General features: G+C 37.9%; 1 protein-coding gene across 1 annotated transcript in view; it reads left to right on the top strand.

Annotated features, from left to right (window-relative positions):
• Positions 1 to 21,324, top strand: part of ADCY2 (adenylate cyclase 2) — a 241,385-nt gene that overhangs the window by 186,442 nt on the left and 33,619 nt on the right. The window contains exons 15-16 of the mRNA XM_075705183.1: positions 2,069 to 2,153; positions 14,019 to 14,156. Coding sequence (XP_075561298.1) covers positions 2,069 to 2,153; positions 14,019 to 14,156 — 223 coding nt within the window. The remainder of the gene's footprint in view (positions 1 to 2,068; positions 2,154 to 14,018; positions 14,157 to 21,324) is intronic.

Here is a 21,324-nt window from a genome sequence, read left to right as displayed (position 1 = left end):
TTGTGTTGAATAATTTCTTCAGGTGTGCAGGCTCCTTTTTCGTATCCTTCGTAGGATACAGAGAATAGCAATAGTTTGAGAAAGAATAGCAATAGTTTGAAATGCAAGAATGGTTACTTGAATTTTACTGAAGGACATACATGCTTGGAAGTGTTTATGCATATGTAAAAAATAAGCCTGTTAATTATATTCCTTTTCTTTCATCTCTTCTGTTAAATTCCTAAGAGTAGAGACTGTAGTTCTACATACAGTGATGCACAGCTTATTGTTTCAGTCTCGATGAGAAATTCTCAGAGAACATGTATTCATACACAATAATGATTTTCAAATAACTTCTAAAAGAAACATTATTTCAAGATTAATATATGTTGTGAATTGCCAGTTGTTTGTTTTTCATCAGCTGTTCACATCGACCCAAAATCTGATGAATACTTAGTATGTAAGAGGATCTCTGAATGATTGGCAGGGAAGCTCATAAATTATTCTCCAAAATGCTTTTAATGGCAGCAATATGGCATCAAATTGGTTTGTGAAGTTAATGCTTTTTTGTTCTTTCCTGAAAATAGCTTCTATAACACTGTTGTTGAAACAGATCAAAATGTTTTCCAATATTTGTACATGATCTAAGGAAATTGATCCATAGAGCTCTACTCCTAAATTTTTAGTATTATAATTTCTACAATGTATATATTTAAATTCAGATATAATCTCTAAAGAACAGAAATATATGCTTTTATTAATAATGTACTTTAATTCCAAATCGTACATTTATGGATGAGGTAACTTAACATTTAACATTTATTATGGTTTTGTGGAAAAATCAAGGCATATAAAACATTTCTAAAATGTCATGCCAATATTTCTAGCATATAAGGTTTGATAAAATAAGACATTTGCTGGTGCTCAAAGGAGTTGAGGGAGATTTTTTAGTTCTGTAAAAATGTCAAATCTGTGGTTAAAACTGAAAGCAGACACTCAGGTGAGGGACTTCATGACAGCATCTAGTTCCCTTGCTTAAACAATTTGGTTGGTCCAGAGCTTCTGACCTCCTCTTGGCATTCATTAAACGTAATTAGGTCACACTGCATCTTTCCCTAGGCAGCCATGCTAAGTAGCTCTCATATGGTGCCTGATGGAGCAATTACGCTCTACTGTGGTATTCATATAGAGAGATTTCCACATTTGTGGAATGAATGCATGCACGGATTGTTTCTGCATCCCTGTTTCTGTTTATTGAGTATCCAGTGATGCTATTTTGGCTAGACTTTCCTATTTATAACACACAAGAAAAGGATGAGCTAGAATGCTGAGTAAGAATGATTTTGGGAAGGGTATAGATTACTCAATTTTTTTTCATTTAAAGTCTGTTGTTGTTCTTTCTTTTCTTCATGGTGTTTAGTCTTCCTTCCTATCCTGTCCTCCGATACTTCGGAATTCACTGGCCAGCCAGTCAAATTTGATACAAAATGGAGTTTTCAGACGTGTTGAATCCCTACCTGTTCATGAAATAGCGGTCACTATATTAGGGCCCTTGCTGACTGGGAGACTGCAGCATCACAGATATCACAGGTTCTAGCTGTGAGACACTGAAAACTGGGCATCATTGTCCCGTGCTATTGCTTTTCCTGCCGTTGGGGGGAATGTACATTACCAATAAGGTTATTTTGGATATCTATTAGACTCTTAAATTATGAAATCAACAGCATAAAAATAAAGCAATAAGGATCTTATTTAATACAGGCTTTCTAAAGTTAAAACAAAACAAAACATTGCTGCTGTTAATGCACTCAGTCATTTAAATTATTTGTGTGGAAATTATTATCTTCTCATGGTAATAGTTTTGCAAAGTGAGAGGTAAAGCCAATTCAAGCATTCCTGAGTTGAGAAAATGGCAAGAAAAAGACCTGTCATTCTGGTAAGGATTGGAATTGTTTTTCCATGGTGTTGATATTTGGAACTTGCAACTTGCATATGGTAATTTTTCGTATCATCAGTGTTATACACAAAGAACGGTCATGCTACAAATGTGTAACAGAGAAATTAATACATGTTTTCTTATTTCTTGTAGAACATCTATTCTTGGAATTTCATTTGGGGCTGCATTTCTCTTGCTTTCCTTCATTTTGTTTATCTGCTTTGCTGGACAGCTTTTGGTAGGTATTCAAGGAAATATAATCCAGTAGTTAATGGTTTCTTTTAAATAACATGTTCTGATTTTGTCAAGTCACTCTGCCTTTGCAGAGTACCAGTTAAATGAGAAAGGCTTGCACGCTTAGGCTTCTGAGGACACTGTTTTGTCCATGTTAACTTACTGTAAAATGTCCTCATTTATGTGAAAAACAGAAAATGCCAGTGCAGTGTCTGTCTATACGTACATTGATATTCTTTCTCCCTCATGTGAAGCTGGATCCTCTGAGAGGTTTGCATTATCGTTTGATTGATTGTCTTTCCAAAATTTTTGCTATTCTGCTTACAGGTGACTCATCTTATGAGTGCTTTAATTTGAGGGACCATGTATTTGTTTAAGTATTGTGTAAGACCATTTTCTGAGTTTAGAGAATATTTCATGATAACAAGTTAATTTGATATATAAAAATTTTATAGTAAAATACTAATTTTGCCATTGAGTGGTCCAGCTGTTATTCTCATGCCTATTAGTGTACCCAATAATATGCTGAATTTGAGAATTTAATTTAATTCAAGATTTGTACAAACCTTTCAGCATTTCATAATATAATTTACAAGTATTGTTGTCCTCCTTTCAGTCATTCTCAAATAGATCCAACATATAACCCCATCTAGAACAAGGTATTTCAGGATTTGTAAGAAAGTGAATGCAATTTGAATTTAGCATGTAATCTAAAATAAAACTATCTGTATACTTGTCACTTAATCCCCACTTCTCCTTCTCTATCTTTGCATTTTTTCATAAACTCCCATGGAGAAAGCTGAGAGAAAGATCTTTTATAAAAAAGCAAAGCATGCACATGGGAAAGACAATTACATCACTATGCAGTAAAACAGTAAGGAAAGGTGGCCTGGCATTTGAAGCAAGAAACAGAGGAAACAGGATTTTATAATTTCTTCCTCTTCCCTTGTGAGGCTTGTAATTAACCAGGACATGTTTTTAAGAAAGTGTAATTAATCTACATTTCAGTTGCCTTTCCAATAAGGTAGGGATGCTGTCAGTGCTCAGGAGTTAATCTGAGATATAATGCAACAGTATTTTTAAGTATTTTAAATCCTTGGAGCGAGGTCCTAGAGGTATTGTGATTACTTAACAGCAAAAATTAGTTCTCATGTAATGTCATGCTTGATCGCTGTTTTTCATTGACATAAGAATAAAATGGAGTCAGAGTACTGCTGTTGAATAAGCAAATTAAAAAAAAAAAAAAAAATCCTTCAAGGAAAAGCCAGCCTTTTTCCTGTAGGAAAAAGAGATGCCAATGAAACAGTGTCAAGAAGTGTTGGGACATACACTCCCCTGGGGCTTTTATTTATAAGGTAGCTTAGGATGAATACAAATGTATCTTTCTGCATTTAAAGGGATGGCTAAGCAAATATCCCAAGTCAGAGCAGAGGAGTCGTGCCATTTGAATAATATCTAATACCTACTTTCAATGCTGTTTTTCCTATGTCTTGTATGTACTGTAAATAGTTCCCAGAAATGGAGACCTATTATTGCATTTCTGTTGACTTGTGAGATGTCATGTCCTAACCTAAACAGCTTGAAGAGGGGCTATTTATGTCTATGTCTTTGTGAGTTGAGCTGCTCTAATGCAGAAGCTATGCTGCTAAGAAGCCTTTCAGCAAGTAAGTTATGACCATAGTTGGTGCAGTGCTGTCTTTCCTTCACAAGCATGGATGTAGTTCTGTAAGGTGATGGATGAGAGGCAGCTAACAAGAGGCAATAGGTTTATTTTTCCCCTGTTCTCTCCCTAAGATTTCTTCCTTCATGTCACAATTCAAGGATTGTTTTGCAGCTTTAACCACAGTGACACCCTATGTTATGTTTCAGTAGCATATCCATTGCAGTATCTGACCCATAACTGTAAATGCTTTCTTTCTGGAAGAAAAACCCTGAAATTCTCAAGCGAACAAGTTATCAATATCTGAGTTTTAACACTATAGTGTCAGTGTTAACAGAAATCAAGCTTTATCATCCTAATCCCAATTGGGTTTGGGGTTTGGGGTTTTTTTTTGCCAGTGTGGGTTTTTCCCACCTCTTTTTCTAAAAGGGTACATTTCGGATTCCCTTGCAGAATGCATGTAGTAAATGTGGATGTGCTTGTGTGTACACACACCTGCACATAATTAAGAGTTTAAAATCACCAACTATCTCTCTTCTAAAAATGCACAAAAGAAGAGAATTTTTGGGCCTGACTGACGCTGACAGATGAACTGTGGTGGGTTGGCCTTGGCCATGGGGCAGGCACCCACCCAGCCGCTCGCTCACTCTACCTCCTCAGTGGAATGGGGGAGGAAAATAGGATGAGAAGGCTCGTGGGTTGAGATAAAGGCAGGGAGGTCACTTACCAATTACTGTCATAGACAAAGCAGACTCAACTTGGGGAAAATTAATTTAATTTATTGCCAATTAAAATAGATTTGAGTAGTAAGAAACAAAAACAAATATTAAAGCCACACCATTCCTCCCCCCTCTCCCAAACTCAGCTTCACTCCTTCACTCCAGACTCCTCTGCCTCCCCCCCCACAGCACACGTGGGAGTGGAGGGTGGTCAGTTCATGAACATTTCTCTCTGCTGCTCCTTCCCTTCACACTTCCACCCTGCTCCGGTGTGGGGTCTCCACAGGCTGCAGTTCCTTCAGGAATATCCACCTGCTCCAGCATGGGACCTCCATGGACCGCAGTGTGGACATCTGCTCCAGCATGGAGCACCTCCTCCTCCTCCTCCAATGTTGCTGTTTCCCTCTGCCGTTTCTCACTCTTTTTGTTCCCTCCTCCTCTCTCTGCCCAACATTTTCTGCCCTTCCTCCCCCAGGCTTTCCCCGAGGCGCCCGCCCGGGGCTGAGGGGCTCAGCCCTGCCCTGCGCTGGGGCCCTTGGAGCCGCCTGGAACCGGCTGGAACCACCTGGAACCAGCTGGAACCGCCTGGAACCAGCTGGAACCACCTGGAACCGGCTGGGGCCAGCGCAGGGCAGCCCCAGCCGCTCCTCACAGGGGCCCCTGCAGGCCCCACCACCGGCCTGAGCACCTACACCCGGTACATAAACTTGCAGTAGTAGTCAAATATTTACATGACTGTTGTGAGATTTATAGAGTGGGACCTGTAGTGCTGGCAAAGACAGCAAAATCAAAGACAGCAAGTTCAAGTTAGGACACCTGGCTGTCGCTGCATTATGCGCTTGGCTCAATACTTTGCCCTCAGTCCTACTGATTATAAATGGCTGACACCACTGCAGAGTAAGTCACACAAACCCCAGCCTTGAACAAGTTTCTCTGTATGATTTTCATTTCATTGGTAAGTGAAGAAAAAAAAAAAAAAAAATCCAGACTGTAATACTAAAATTACTAGCTCTTATGGAATTTAATTACAATATTGTAACAAGAGATTTATGCCCACTCTTCCACTCTGAGTTTATTATTAGTTGATTTTATTGTTTGGCAGCACTGCGGCGTGGTCCAGCTCAATCTGTTGTGGAGTGATAATATCAGCCATTAAGAAAGAACAGGAATGTTTCCATCAAACGATGCGGCAAAGCGGTGCACAAATAACGAGGTTACAGACTTCCAAATCCTGCCTTTGCGGCCTGTCATCCGCTGCCGGTCTGGGGCAAACAGGCCGAGGGCAGGGAGGGCTGACACTTCCCGTAACAACAGTCGTTTGCCCATAAGCATTAAACCTCCATCAGCCCTAGCTGAAATTGGTGTATGTCCTGAAACTCGAAATGGATTTATATCTTTATATTCTAATTACTTCTTTGTGCCTACGCAATTTTTTTTTACTTTTTTAGATAATCACAGTCTGCAAAGTTCAATCTTAAGATTATGAGTATTTTTGGTCTTAAAGATCCTTTTTTTGCTTATATCTTCATCTTTTAAATATAGGCTATTCTTTTTTATTAATTTTGAATATTTTCTTTGAATTTTCCTTGAGAGGTTTCCTTCCCAAATTACATGCAGATGGAGGACAGTGATTGTCCTTTAGCTCATACATTTTCTGCGTCTCTTCTCTTTATCTTCCTGAAGTATAGACGAGTTCATAGAATGAGTGTGAAATGTCTCAGACCTGGTAACTGTTAGATGTGTTTTACCTCCTGATGTGAATGCAAGGAAGCAGAGGTCTGGTTACCTAGATGATACATTGGAAAATGTAATGCAATCAATAGAAAAAAGCCACAGTAAGCATGTAAAGGATAAATCTCTGTGGCAGCTGAGGTAGCCTGCCGAAAAAGTATTAGTCTCAAGCAGATGTTCTTTGCGCATTGATTCAACTACTGTCTCAAAAATTTCTTTGCATTATCTGGAACATATAAGCACTTAATTGGCACCACATATTCTTTGTGCCAGTTATTTTCCATTAATATGAAATGGCTTTTTGTTGCATATGTTTATACTTTGCAAACCTCTTCAGCTACTTCAGCTAACAAGGAAGATTAGAAGTGAAAACATTTCTTCCCTATCATCTCATCTGAACATGTTTATAGTCTCTCTTAAATACCCAATTGAACCATGGAATTAGCAGAACACAATGCCAGCAAAACAAACATCTGAAAATAACTGGCTCTGATTTGAGGTCGCCGGAGCATCTAACAAAGTGCAGCCAGTATGTGAGCAGTCCTGTCCCTGCTAGAAGAGAGCATGTTATTTATTAGTTGCATTACACCACATCACTGTATAAAGAGTGACATGCAGTCTTTACCTTGTTTGCAGGGATTTGTATTTTACTCTAAAGCAATTGGCATTGTTACTTAAGAGTCAGAAAGACTGTGTACACTTAAGATACTTAAAAGCTCTGCAAAGACAGGAATATCAGCACCAGCATTACTTGGAAATTATTTTTGACCTGGAATCTTACCTCTGATGTGTCTCTCTTAATGCAGACATGAATGAAAGATCGAGGCCCTTCAGTTTCTTCAGTAGTGAAGCTTTGCTTGTAAATTAAGATTAAAACAGGGATGGGGGGAGGCAGGAAGAACCCAGGGAGGCACTTTGGCACCTACAGCAGGGTCCATGGAAGAGGTTCATCAAACCCAAAAGTCATCCTGATGAGTCTCTAGCACAGGTACTGCAAGAGCAAATCCATCATCACTAAGTTAAGTGCTATGTTCGGACTTCAGGAACTGTTAGAAATGTGCTGATTTCAGTAACAAAAATTCTTCTTATTCCTTCTTGAGTTATATGTTTATGACATGTTATGTGATTGTGACCAACTGAAGAAGTTGCCTAACCTGGTGAAAACTGCAAGTTTCTTACATCTGCTGTGCCAATAAGTTCTCTTTTAATATTTTTTGATGAATGAGACTATCTTGATTTTTTTTTTAAATCCGGCAATGCTGCCTTTTAGTGTCTTTGCCCAAGATGAGATTGTAAGTTACCTCCAAATAAAGAGATATTCCTAATACCAACAGTCCAGTATGCAAACAATTTTCCCTACAGAAGGATGAAAGCAGAGAGCATCCAGATTGTTTTGAAGGTTGTTTTACATGTATTACCTGAGAGGTGATATCCATGATGTGTAAGTATAGCAATATGGTCACAGATCAGGGCTCCTGTTGTATGAGGAAGTTTTTGGGTGGTAGCATCTTACTTGGAGATCAAGACTTGGTCAACGTAGAGCGTAGCATTCAGAACCCCTTCCTCTAGTTCAGTCCCCTGAGCACTGTCTTTAAAAAGCCATTCAGGTTTGCTCTTCCTCAAAACCAGTGGATCTTTAAATATTTCATGTGAAATAGAAAAACTTTGACAGGAGGGACTGAGAATGTCTTACCTTAAAATAGCATATAACACAGCAACTGTACATTTTCTTGAATGAGGAAAGCAGCACAGGAAGTGCCAGGACTGAACTCTGAGTGCCTAAAGGCATATTTATATGGCTCACTGCTGTGTTCTTTCCTTTGAATGTGACAGTTGAAGTGAAGCACAAGGCCATTTTAATGTGACCCTTTGTGAAGTATAATAAACACCGCAAAGTATGGTGAAATTAAAAATGTGATACCGACTTTAGTTTTTCCTGTTATTTCTTTATTCAGGATTCTAGCTTTTGTCAAACCAGTTGTATCCAATATAAGCTGAGTAGACTCTTCACCTGGATGCATTTTGTATGATTCAAAATGACTGGCTTAGATTTACAGGTGCCACCATGGAGTTCAAAAGCTTGGTGTTACAGTACTCATTTCAGAAGTACTTTGGTCCTTTTTATCAACAATAGGACCATTAGAAAGTATGTAAAGTATAAGCTTGTATCTCTATACAAAAATCACTCTTCTCCGAGCTTAGGTCAGTGTAATCACTGTCAGCCAGTCAGCCAGTTCTTTGGATTTGAACGTTGGTGTCTTCTTCAAGTCTGAGTGAAAATGAGCATGTGAAAAAAATCTGAATTTTGGGGCTTTTTGTTTCTCTTGATTTCATTCTTTGTAACATCAGTATTAGCAAAATATTAAGTTGTATTTGAATGCAAAATGAAAAGAACAATAATAGAACTATAGAAAATGTGATTCACTGGCTTTCTGTAAATAAGAGGTCTTCAGTCAAGATGTTCCAACCTCTGCTAGCATTTGAAGGAGAAGTGTGACAGCTCTTGCGACACTGTCTTTCATCTACAGCATCACTGTCACAATTAATTCTTGCACCAGTTCCTTGATCTCACTCAGAAAGACGGCATTCATTTTGTTAAATGCTGAAGTAGGTTTTTGTGTGTGGAAAGACAACACAGGATACATTTTAATAACCTGAATATTCAAAATAAGATATTACTCACTGTCATGCTGAGCTGTCATATCAGATTTACCATGTTCAGATGAAAAGGTAATACGTTAGTCACCTTTCATACTACAAACACCTATTATTTCTAGTTGGTAAATGATAAACAGTGAACCATATTCTGCTGGCTTCACTTAGAATAAACACAGAAGCTAATGCTACTGAGATCTGATGTCTTGCCCTTCTTGCATGCTTTCTAGAAACGATTACTTTCTTCCTTTCATCTCATTCTCCATTTTCTTAAGAAAATTGCAAATGAGACATAACATTTACAAGAAAAAGTGTTTGATGTAAGCTAATGAATCAGCAAAATAAACCTGCATAGTTCTGCCAGTGCTATTAAGAGTGTGAATTGAATGATCACCCCACCACTCCAGTTCTGCTTCCAGGACTTCCCTAAATTTTCAGCAGTACTGAACTGCTGCAGTTGTGCTATATATGGACTGGATTTAGACTGCTCAAAAGTGAAATGAAGTTCAACAAATCTGTTAATTCACACAGAAAATTACCATCAACAGTGTATTCTTTCATGTTTTCCAAGGGATTTCTACTCAATGGTTTAAAGATTTTTAGTGTGAATCGGGGTTTTGGCACAAATTTTCCTTTCAGGAGCTTCATTGGCTTAACCTATGTAGGCTGCTCTCTCTGCTATTAGAGAGACGTGTCATCTATTTAACAAACCAGGTGGGCGTGACAGATGTACCAAATAAACAGTGGGCCTTCCTCTCCAGAACTCAGAGCTGTGCATTAAACAGCCTGTTCAAGAAATGCATCACTGAGTTCTGGTGTGCTTCTGTTTTACAAGCAGAAATAACTACCTACAACTTCATTTAGAAGCAGCAGTCTAACAAAACTCACATTTTTCTTCAGGTCAGAGCCAGCAATATCTGTAATTTTAGCAATAGCAGCTGGAAGAATGGAATTTCTTTATTGATTAACCACACTGGCTGAATGATGTGTTGTCTCCTGAAATTTGTTTTATTCTCCAGAACTTTTCTTAGTGATAAACTTGCCCAGAGAACGTAAGGGTTTTTTTTTTTTTTTTTAATGGAAGCAGAAATTAGCTTTTTAAAGAAATGTAGAAAATCAGTGCAACTAGTTCCTCCTTGCTAAAATACATTAGCAAAATCAGGTGATATTGATCAAAAATCTTGTAAGCAAAGGAAATTAAGAATTATAGCAAGGAATTTTGGTACAGAAGTTACACAAATCTGTTCAAAAGTGTACGGGTGTTTGGAAAGCAATACAGCAGTCCTCAGCAATAAGTGCAGTTCTCAATATAAACTTTGCTAAGTTATCTCAGCAATTCTGTACTGTAATTTTTTCAATTAGTTTAAAAAAAATTAAGACAGTTCAAATTTAACAATTGGAAGTGTTGGTGTTAAAGTAGAAAAGTCTGCGAGGTCTCCATCATTTGATGCCAGCATTCCTGTATTTAAATATCGGTATTCAACAGAGATCTCCTGTGTGGAACTTAATTTTATCTTCAGAATTAACATAACACATAAAGTGTGTTATGTTAACATAGCATAAAGTTCTTCATTTGTGCAGAGGAAACCATCAATTTACATTGCTTAGCACTAGAAAAACATGAAAGCATCTTTTTTATGACATTGTTTTGCATCTGTTACTGAGATGTGTTTTTTAAAGTTCTGAAACTGAAAATGGGATCTGCTAGAGCTTGTTGAATCCAGTGGAGTTCAAGAGCTAGGGGAGTGCTCCTTCCTAGTCCACTGGAGCCCAATTTGATGGAATTAAAGACCCAGGGGATCCTCCTGTCCCACTCCCATCGATGGGAGGCTGTCAGTACCATGTCCCAGGTATAACCAGCACACACAGCACCCACATAAAAGCAAGCAGCAGTCATGTAAATATGAACAACTAATGGTCTAGTTCCTCCATTCTGGCTGATCAGGACTCAAGTTTGCCAGTGGAATATACGCACACCCTGACTGTTGTAATCCACAGGCACACTTGCATTTGTGGGTCATTCAGTCAGTACCGACTTTAATTTAATTTAATTTAATACAATATCCATGCCTAGCCTCTGCCCCCCTTACACAGTGACTGGCTCAAACCTTGGGTCTCTCTAGATGTAGATCTCCTACTTACCAGCCAGTCTAGCTTGAAGTTTCCTAATGGTTACACACCCCCTATGGGTCTCTCAGGGACTGGTCTGAGAGACTTCAGTTGCTGGCACCCGTGTGATCTCTCTCTCTGCAGTGGCTGACACCCATCCTGTGCTACTTGCCAGCTAGTCCAGCATGAAGTTTGCTAGCATTTGCATGCATGCAGGCTCAGAATAAGGATTGCACTTACACAGAAGATGGTTAGAGATAGGATTTAATAAGAATGTGCAATAGACTCATTTAGACAGGTGCTTACATGCACCTATTTCCTTTCATCCCCTCTCTTCTCCATTTGCCTATGCTTCTTCCTCCCAGATCCACATTTGTCCCATCCCCTAAACATCCTGTAAGTTTTCCACATGCCCACAATGCCCTTAAAACATGCCATAATGTTTTACACAATCCAAAGTCTCTCTTTTCTCTGTTGAAAAATTATCTGCCCCGTGCCAGCTTACTGTCCTTTTAGGCAGCAATCGCCCCTAGTCTGCAGGGCATCCTGGAAGGGGAGGTTTTCTCGTTGAGGCTTCCTGGTAGGTTTCCCATCAGAAACTGTGGCTGAAACATTCTCCTTCAATGGTCTTAGGAGCAGCAGATTCAGTGGCTTCTGTTCTCCACTGATTAGGTTACTTTGGTTCCACCATCTATCATTGTCCTTTTGATTATCGCCAGGTCTTTGTGTTTAATTTGATTAGCCTTTAGTCAAATAGCCTAAAACCAGTAAAATTCATAATAAAATGTATCTGGGTTAGGCCAGATAATCTATTTTCATCATTAGCTTCTTTTCTTGGCATTTCTTGTCCTAAAGACTTTCCTCGAACTGTATAGCTCGTTGTAACATAATTCAGAAAGGAGAACACTGCTTTACCGATATCATTTCTTATCCACTTTATATTCTTCGTGCCTTCTCAGTGTTCCCACCTAGTTTTGCCCCTAATCCAACTTAAAATATTCCAGCTACTTCTAAACTTCCACAAAATCACAGAACAATATAGTCTTTAGGATAAGGAATTCCAAGAACAGAAGCTAATGATGAAAATAAATTATCTGGCCTAAACCAGATACATTTTATTATGGATTTTACTGTTGTAGTAAAGCTCCAGGTGTGCTATAACAAAGGCAAAGAGTAATTTAAGGCATGATTTCATGACTGGTTTAATTTGCCATAAATCCATGCTCTCTGACTCATTAGGTTTTAGGCAGACTAGACATAACTGAATGATCATTTTCACACAGATCCATTCCCTGTGTCCAGCTGAACACTTGCCTTCTGTATCAACAGCAGCAATCTAGGCTTTGTGCTTTTTACTTTATTGAAGTGGTAAGGATGATAAAACTGTTCTAAAATCTACATGTCAATTCAAATTATCTTGAAATTTGCTATGTACTTTGGGGTGGAGAACAAGGTTTGGAAGTTCAAAAAGGCATTTGAGCAGAAGTTTCACACTCAAAAATGCACGTTCTTTGAGTTTATGTGGTTTTGGTTTGTTTTTTTTTTAATGTCCATCCTTGAGATTCTGATTATTGCTTTGACCTTTCTGAAACTGACTTCATTCACTGAGAATCTGTCCAATCCCGTATGCAAAACTCCCTGTCATAAAAGGAAACAATATATGAAAAAAGTTCTAGATATACAGTTGACTCATCCAAATAGTGTGTAATTGGGAGGGAGATAGTTATGTGCAGTATGACAAGGACCTTCATCTAAACTACATCACATGTGTTGGGTAATAGGGTAATTTAGCATGACGTGCTGTACCTATTGAACCTGAATAATGGGTAAGTGCTGTAAATTAAGTCCTATATTTGGTAGCTTTTTAGTGCTTGAGTTCTCATTTCAGAGAATTCCTGTACTTGTATCTCTGTTGATTGCTGTGGCTACGGTGAAAACAATATGTAAAGTGATGTCTGATAATATTAAGTAAATAGAGAAAAAGAGGTGATAAAAAGCAAATACTTCTGTGGGACTGTCGTGTTCCTTAACTTTTCATTGCCTTTTTTACAGATGTTTCAGTATAGCTGAAAATGACATTTGGAAAGGGCACAAGATGCTTCTAGCCAACCTTATCTCTTCATTGCTAAAGTTTTGGGAAAATTAATATTTATTGGATGTGCCACAAATTGTTGTTTATTCTGTGTGAGCATCTTTTGCCTCTAGGCGTTATGCATGTATGAATGGAGGCTATTGCAATGTTCTTGGAAACAGGTTAAGTTAGAGTTTTTTATTGTTAATTTTTGCCACTATATAAGAAGAAATTTCTATTCACTAAGTACAATTTGAGTCAAATTGTAAGTCTGATTGTTGTATGAAATGCTTATTTGTTTTCTAAATAGTTTTAGGGAAGGTTGATTTGCTTTGCTGAGTTACCTTTCACTTAAAATGAATTATCAAACAAGTCTTCAAACAAATGAAAGAAAACCCCAGAAACCCCACAATTTTATAGACTGCCAGGGATATATCTATTTATATGCCTTTATCCTGCGTGAGAAAACCTTTGTCTCTGTCAAAGACTTCGCAGAGTCATTATCTACATTTTGAAGTTTCCAGAGGCTACTAAATATTGCTCTTTCAATTGAAGTAGGGGAAGTCAGTTTGTTTGCTTGTTTTTTACTGATATTCAAGATAATGACAGTGCTGTCAACTCTGTATTTGCTATTATTAGTAATATATATTGAATGTTTAATAAAGTACTTGCAACTTATAATTATTTAACAGAATTGATATTGTGGCAGATATTTTAATTAAATTTGCATTTAGTTTCATGTATAATGATCTGTAACTCTTATGAGATATGATATATATGATATGATAGTTGAATACTTCTGTACAATGTGTCAAGATTGATTCTGCCCTCAATCTTGAGCCTTCTTAATTCTGCCCTTTTTTATAGTAATTAAATATACTAAAGCTATTCTTGTTTTCTCTTTTTTAAACTCTTTGCACTTAGCAATGTAGCAAGAAAACATCAGCTTCATTGTTGTGGATCCTGAAATCATCTGGAATAATTGCAAACCGTCCTTGGCCACGGATCACTCTTACATTGACAACCACTGCTATAATATTAACTATGGCTGTATTCAACATGGTAAGGGAGAAAGGGGTAATTTTTCTTGGGTTTTTTGTTCTTTTAAGATTTTTTTTTTGTTCAGTATTTGTTCAGATGTCAAACTTATGGCTTATAGCTATGCCAGGAACCTACATGATAGCAATTGCCAGAGACAGAAATGTAAAGCAGAGCAACAGAAAACATACTGTATCATCAGGACCTCTGCAAACAGAATACTCAGCAAGAGCTTGGATCTTGTCTAAGTTTATTAAAGAAAAATGTAATTTATAAGGAATAGAAGATAGTTAAATCCCAAGTTTGAATTGTTCAAATCCCTATGCATTGCTTAGAAAAATGGAGTATTGCTCAAAGAATGAACTATCTCTTCACAGGATGCGTGGAAGACTTTGTGCAAAACAAACTAAGTTTTTTTCAGATTTGTGCTGCTCCTCTGATGATCAGAAAATGATCATAATGTATACATTATTGAATTTCACACGCTTGTCTTTTTTTTTTTTTTTGAAAAAGGAAAAAAATTCAAAGGTACATTGAAACTTCAAAAGTGCTGAACTACAAGTTTGTCAGGGCTTACCTCTACTTTAGGCATTTCCACCTGTGCTTTTCTTTTCTCTCCTAATAGGGAAAATCCATGTAATTCTACTATTCTTTTGTAACTATAGCAAATACAGAGTAGATCTGTCAGTCTGCATAAAGCCTGAATCTTAATGTCCTCATTTATTCCGGAGGATGTGTTGTCTAATGGGATGATCAGTATATGGCATCAAAACTTCCTTTGTTTTGTCCTATTGGCTGAGCCTGGTTCTATTCATAAACCTGTGAAAGTGTTCCAGCTCAGTTCCATATTTGCAAAATGGGAACTGTAATATTTATTTAGGTAATGTTTTCATTACACCATTAATTCATAGATATTAGTCACATTTCAAGTGAGTGAGATTTGCACTTCAGTGCTTTTGAAATTGCAGCTCTAGCACTTCCTTGAGTTGCTGGTACTTTTGTTACTTGAGGTTCATAAAGGACTTAAAGATTGTTAATACCTAAACTGTTTTGTTTTCCCACAACATTTCGGGGACCCTTAGTCAATCATTTGTTACAATAAGTACTAACCTTGTCAGAATGATGTGATGATGTAATGTGGGCTTTTAAAGGTGAACACTTGAAATTTCTGGTAGAACCTTCTCTCCATTTTTCCTATTAAATGATCCTAGTCTTGTTTTTGTTGGTTTTCTTTTCAGGAAAGTAGATATTTTCCTATCTTTCTCCTGCTTTTTTTAAGGACAGGAGATAGACTCAAAAACAATTTCGCGTTCAAGAATTTAAAATTCAGTTAATTGAATTTGGTGTTTAAGGCTGGTAGAGGAAAAACTAAAAGAAGCAGTGGCTGGGAAACGAGAAAATAAGCTCACTTTTTAGCAGTGAAGGCAGTTAGCAATGGGAACAATTTATGCTGAAAAGTTGTTGATTCTCCATCACTTCTTGTCCTCAGCTGAAGACTATATGCCTTTATGAATGATAACCTTTAGCCAAGCAAAAGTTATCTGGCATACTACAGGACAAAACCCAGAGATGGAGCAGCTTGTAAAATGTAGGTCAGATTAGACTTTCTCATATTTTGAACTATATAAATGTATAAGATGACATGAAATAACCTACTTGGGTTTAAAGTATACTTTGAGTTAGAGGTCATGCAACCATATGGTTAGTTATTAAGCTAAAAAGTGTAAAAGAAGATATGGCCAGCAACTGTTTTTTCCTTAGACTGAAGTTCTACTATTGTGTGCTGTGCACTTCAAATTTGGCCTTCAACTAGTAAAAGACATTTTAGCAAAAAAGCAGTTCCTCAGTACATCATTTTAAGGAAAAGTTTGTAGTTTTATTGGTTCAAGTCCACTTTTATGTGGACTGAATGTTACAATAAAACTTAATAGTCTGTATTTTAAAGTCTTTGTGCCTTATCAGTAATGACTGCAGTATTACAAATAATCATGTTCCATGATATTCATGAGATGATAATTTTAAGTACAATTCCCACCTTGAAACTAAACCTTAATAGTTTGACTAGCAAAAATGACTTTAAATGTAATTGTGAAATTTGCATTTCCTTAATATTAATAGCAAATTGTGGGAGAGACTCTGAAGTATCATTATTATATCTCCAAGCAACATGTACTTAATAGCAGAGTCCATTAACTGCATTTATTTCCATGAACTCTTTCAGTAGAAAAAGGCAAAATGTAGCCATTAAGATTTAATGCAGATAAAAAGCGTCTAACCATCCCACACCTAATAAATCATAATTAAGACCAAAATGTCAAATAAAACTCAGTCTTTTTGGTCAAGGGACATTAGAAAAGAGTGGGGGTGCGATTTTATTTTGAAATTAGCTGTTTCGGCAGACATCTGAATCTAGTCTTCACATTTGAGAGGTATATAGTCATGATCAGTGGAGGGAAGTTAAAAAACAGCTAATGTGACATAAGTATCAAATACTTCATAGCTGAAGGGAGAGGGTGACTAATGCTGCTTCCATTGAGCATTAGATCTGGTGCCATACATAGAGTAGCGCAACAATCAGTGGCTGAGGAAAACTCTTTTTGTGAAGCTGACCTGCATTAAACCTAACATGAGAAAGTATATTGCAGGGAACAATCCAGACATCTCGGAGAGACAGTAGGGCTGCATGACTGCAAAGAGTTGATTCTTGGAAGCTGAATTAATAACTGTATGCAATACATCAAATGATTGTGCCTCACTGTCCTCTGAGATTCATGTGATCTCAAGGAACATGGCATGATGAAAGAGCCCTGGAACAACTCTTTGTTTCAGTGACTTCTGCATCAAATGCATGAATGGTTCTTGGCACAGCAACAAGATCTCAGGGCTGTACTGTCCCAGGAAGGTGCCCTAACTACCAGCTTTCAGACTCAGGATCACAGAATCTTAGAACAGTTTGGGTTGGAAGGCACCTTTAGAGGTCATCTAGCCCAACCCCCCTGCAGTGAGCAGGGACAGCTTTAACCAGATCAGGTTGCTCAGAGCCCCGTCCAACCTGACCTTGAATGTTGCCAGGGATGGGGCCTCCACTACTTCTCTGGGCAACTTGTTCCGGTGTTTCACTACCCTCATTGTAAAAAATTTCTTCCTTCGAAGAAGAAGAAATCTAGTCTAAATGTACCCTCTTTTAGTTTAAAACCATTACCCCTTGTCCTATAGCAACAGGCCCTGCTAAAAAGTTTGTCCCCATCTTTCTTGTAAGCCCCCTTTAAGTATTGAAAGGCCGCAATAAGGTCTCCCTGGAGCCTTCTTTTCTCCAGGCTGAACAACCCCATCTCTCTCAACCTTTCTTCATAGGAGAGGTGTTCCATCCCTCTGATAATTTTTGTGTCCCTCCTCTGGATGTTACTTGCTTTCCTGTATTTCATCCAGTGAATTTTGAACAACTGGACTATTTCCTTTGAAAGAACAAGTCTTTAGAAATGTGACAGAGGCTTGAGTATTTTTGCTCCATTGTTTAATGTACGTCTGTGAGCACAAGCTGCCTTAAATGATGCAAGTATTGGCCCCATATTGTTCTCCCTCTAGTCATGGCTGATATCTCATGTTTTAATAATGACAAATAATTAAGCAAACTTGCTTCCATTCTCATAGTAGAAAGCTGCTTTCTTTAATATACCTTCCTTTTAGTGTAGCTAACTCTGTTAATATGGTTGCTGACCTTGCTTAGTGCTATATTTTTAATAGTCAAGCTCTTTGGCAGGTAGGCTCTAGTTATATGTCCCCACAGTGCCTAGCACATTGAAGACCCTTTTTTGGAGGGTGGCTAATGCATTTCTTTTAAGAACACACAGACACTGCCTAGAGCTTGACCTGGCCTAGGAGTTGGAAGGAGGCAAGGGAATGCACAGGTGCAGTCATGTCATTTAAGCAGTACATGCAGGGCCCCATCACAAATCCATTCCAGATTATAGATAGGATTTAAGAAACTTACTAAGATCAGTATCAGTCTAGGTACACTGGACTAGCAGAGATGCACTAGCAGGTGAGATACCATCCTGAAATAATATTTACAGCAGTTCTGGTGTCTTCCAAGTGTGTGGGGAGAGAAAGAGTCATGCTGTCACATGATTGTTTGCTCCACAGTCCAGCAAAGATTAATCCACATAAATGAGCATCACTCCTTATCTGTCAAATATCACGATGGTATCTCAGTCTGTAAAGGCCCAGCAGGCTCCTCGTCTCTCTTACCTAATGCTGCTGGGAGCTTTGAACAAGGCAGTTGCTTGCCACTGCATATCGCCTCTAGAGGGAGGCTGGGACTTGAATACATGGGGACACATAGATAGTTATGCATTTTCACTTGGCACACAAACTTTTATAAAAAATGAAATAAAATTATTGAGCAACTTGAATTTGGTAAGTTTGACTATTAACAAGAGACACACCACAGGACACCAAATAACTTAGGTGCATGAGCACTTTAAAGCTAAGAAGTCTTGTACAAACCCAGAGACAAAATGCTCTAAAAATCCAATTGAATGCAGTGCAGTACTCTCTGGATCTTCATCAACCTTTTCCAACTTACCAATATCTCAGCATCACCTCTTATTTATTCAAAAAATGCTTAATAGTCTAGGTGGGTACTTAGCATTCCAGGCTCTCCTTAAACTGCTTCTTATGAGCTTGTGAAGATGAGGAATACCACAATTTAGGATTCTCCATATTATTCTTGGAGTATTTATGTGGGGATCTGGGGATAAATTCCTGATTCAGCTGCCAGAACAACTGGCATTTTTCAAAGGAAGCAGTGATATGCATTTTGAGAAGAAAGTTCTCCTAAGCCACATGGATATTTGGAGAGCTGGTAGAAAAATTAAAAACAAAGAAGAGTGCTGCACTTGTGCCTTAGAGGTTCATACAAAAGAGCAATGCTGAACAAAAGCATCATTGCTTCACTTTTTTTGTGTTAAGAAAAATGTAAATCCTCTAGTTCAACCTATGATACCAGACTTGCATGCTTCTGCCATACTTAAAACTATACTCTTCTCACTCTGTCTTTTGATGAACAAAAGAGTAAGGCACAAACATGAACAACTTTGTTTTACAACAGCACTATAAAAACCGTAGACTATTGTGTTTTGAGGAGATTGCATAGCTCTTCTGGAACGGTAGAAAATTAAAGTATAGTTGCATGTTCGTATGAGGCAAGGGGGTAGTGGGGAGAGAGAGGGATGGTGACAAAGATTGGTTTTATACTTTCCTTTATAGTCTTCACATGTCCATTTCCAGTGTAATTTTGTATAATAAGGAAGAGAAAACAATGATGGGATCAAATTAAACCTAAGCTGTAAATTCAATTAAGCTGCATTTTTTGGTAGCATGCCAGACCTTTGTTTTTGCTGCTTATGTGTTTCCATTGATTAAGCACAGCTCTTCTCTGGAACTGATCCTGGAGCACTTCCTAAAGAGCTTACCTCTGGGCTGTGGAGTTTCTTACTGGTGTGCAAAAGGGCACTTGTTCGTGTTCTGCAGGTAGCCTATGCCTTCTTTTTGCACAGAAAATGATATTAGTATTTCTCTTTACTGATGGCTGCTGCATGACATCATGCTACCACAGGTTGATGACCACAGTTGAACTATCCGTGGCACCTGAATCAATTAATTTTGCCTTTTACTCTGTGATTCAGTAGTTCAATGGAGGGGTATTTTCCAGCTCCCTCCCTCCTGCCCACCTGTCATGGGGTCAACCCATTCACATAGTAACTACTAAAACTTTACACATTTTAGTGTTTATTCCATAATTGCTTAATTCAGCGTGCATTTGATTAGTGCACTCAGTATTAAATTCTGCCACTTTTCCTTCTTCTCAGTAGGATGCTATTTTGTGCACATTAACATGAAAATCAGCAAGCCCACTTGCTTAGTAATGTGAGATACAACCCGTTCGACCTGGCCATGTTTACAGGCTATCGGACCATGTTCATTGTGACGCCTTGGTTCTGGTGCCTTGTAGATTGTAGAGAAGGGTTGAAAGTACCTTTGTGAGAAAGTTGGCGTTGGTTTTAGTAAGATCTAAACTAGTGTATTATGTAGGCTTTTGCAGATTCTTGGTCAGATAACAAGAGAGATGCACTAACTTGCTTATCCCATGTTGTGGGGGAAGGGCTGTCACCACATGGCTCCTAGTGAAAGAAATAGCAGCAGTTTTCATCATGTGAGGCAAAAACCTCACAACTGAAGATTGCAGATTATACGAACAGAAGAAAAGAAAAAGCTGTTAGAATATATGAAGTTAAAATGAGAATTTAATGCTAGTGTGCTCAGATGTTCCCTGGCAAACATTGGTATTCATAAAAAATATTGCTTTCATTTGAGTCATTTGAGTAGGTGTGACTGCTTAGTAGGACTGAGCTGTCTCTTACAAAAAAATGCTATGTTGAAGAACAATATATATTTCCAAAGCGTGATAGCAGAGGTAGATAACTGATGAGAGGCAAGAAAGACAAGTACAAACACATCATTCAGAAATAAGTGTTGTTTGGCTCATGGGAGATGACAACATTTCCATATCCTTTTTTTTCCTTTCTATATTTATTTATGTATTCATAGATATACCACATTTCATATAGCATTCTGTGTATACAAGCAACATTTATAGGTCAGAAATGCCCTGTACAAAGCTCAAATGCTTTAATAGAAATTAATATATATGAATATATACACACATATATGTTTATATAATATAATTGAGTTCTTCATGGTATATAATCTTTTGCTCTGTGGACATGTGTGGGATGGGATTCTGAAACTAAATATAGTTATTTCATGTTTGCAAAAAAAGTAAATGCACTATTAGTGGGATGTGGGGACTCTCTTTGCCCATTCTTGGCAAATGACCTGGTTAACAACATCTATTAAGATAAGACTGTCAATTTAAATAGTTGGGGGCAGGGAGAGGGTTTAAATACTTAAAGCTGTCTGGAGGGCCTTTGCCAGAAATTGTCCCTGTGGAAGAGGAAGACCAGCATCAGCTGGGTTAAACAGTAACCAAGGGACTTCAGAAGGAATTCTGAAGTAAAGAAGGAAATAGTGCGAGAAGAAGTATAAAAGAGGCGTGGAAATTTGTAACAGGAGGCAGAGACCTATGACTGGAAACAGCTGACTGTCAAAACCTGGTTTGACACTGCCATAA

This window comes from Pelecanus crispus, chromosome 2 (genome assembly GCF_030463565.1).
Source record: "Pelecanus crispus isolate bPelCri1 chromosome 2, bPelCri1.pri, whole genome shotgun sequence".
Classification (NCBI taxonomy): domain Eukaryota; kingdom Metazoa; phylum Chordata; class Aves; order Pelecaniformes; family Pelecanidae; genus Pelecanus; species Pelecanus crispus.
This window is presented reverse-complemented; position numbering and strand designations above follow the sequence as displayed.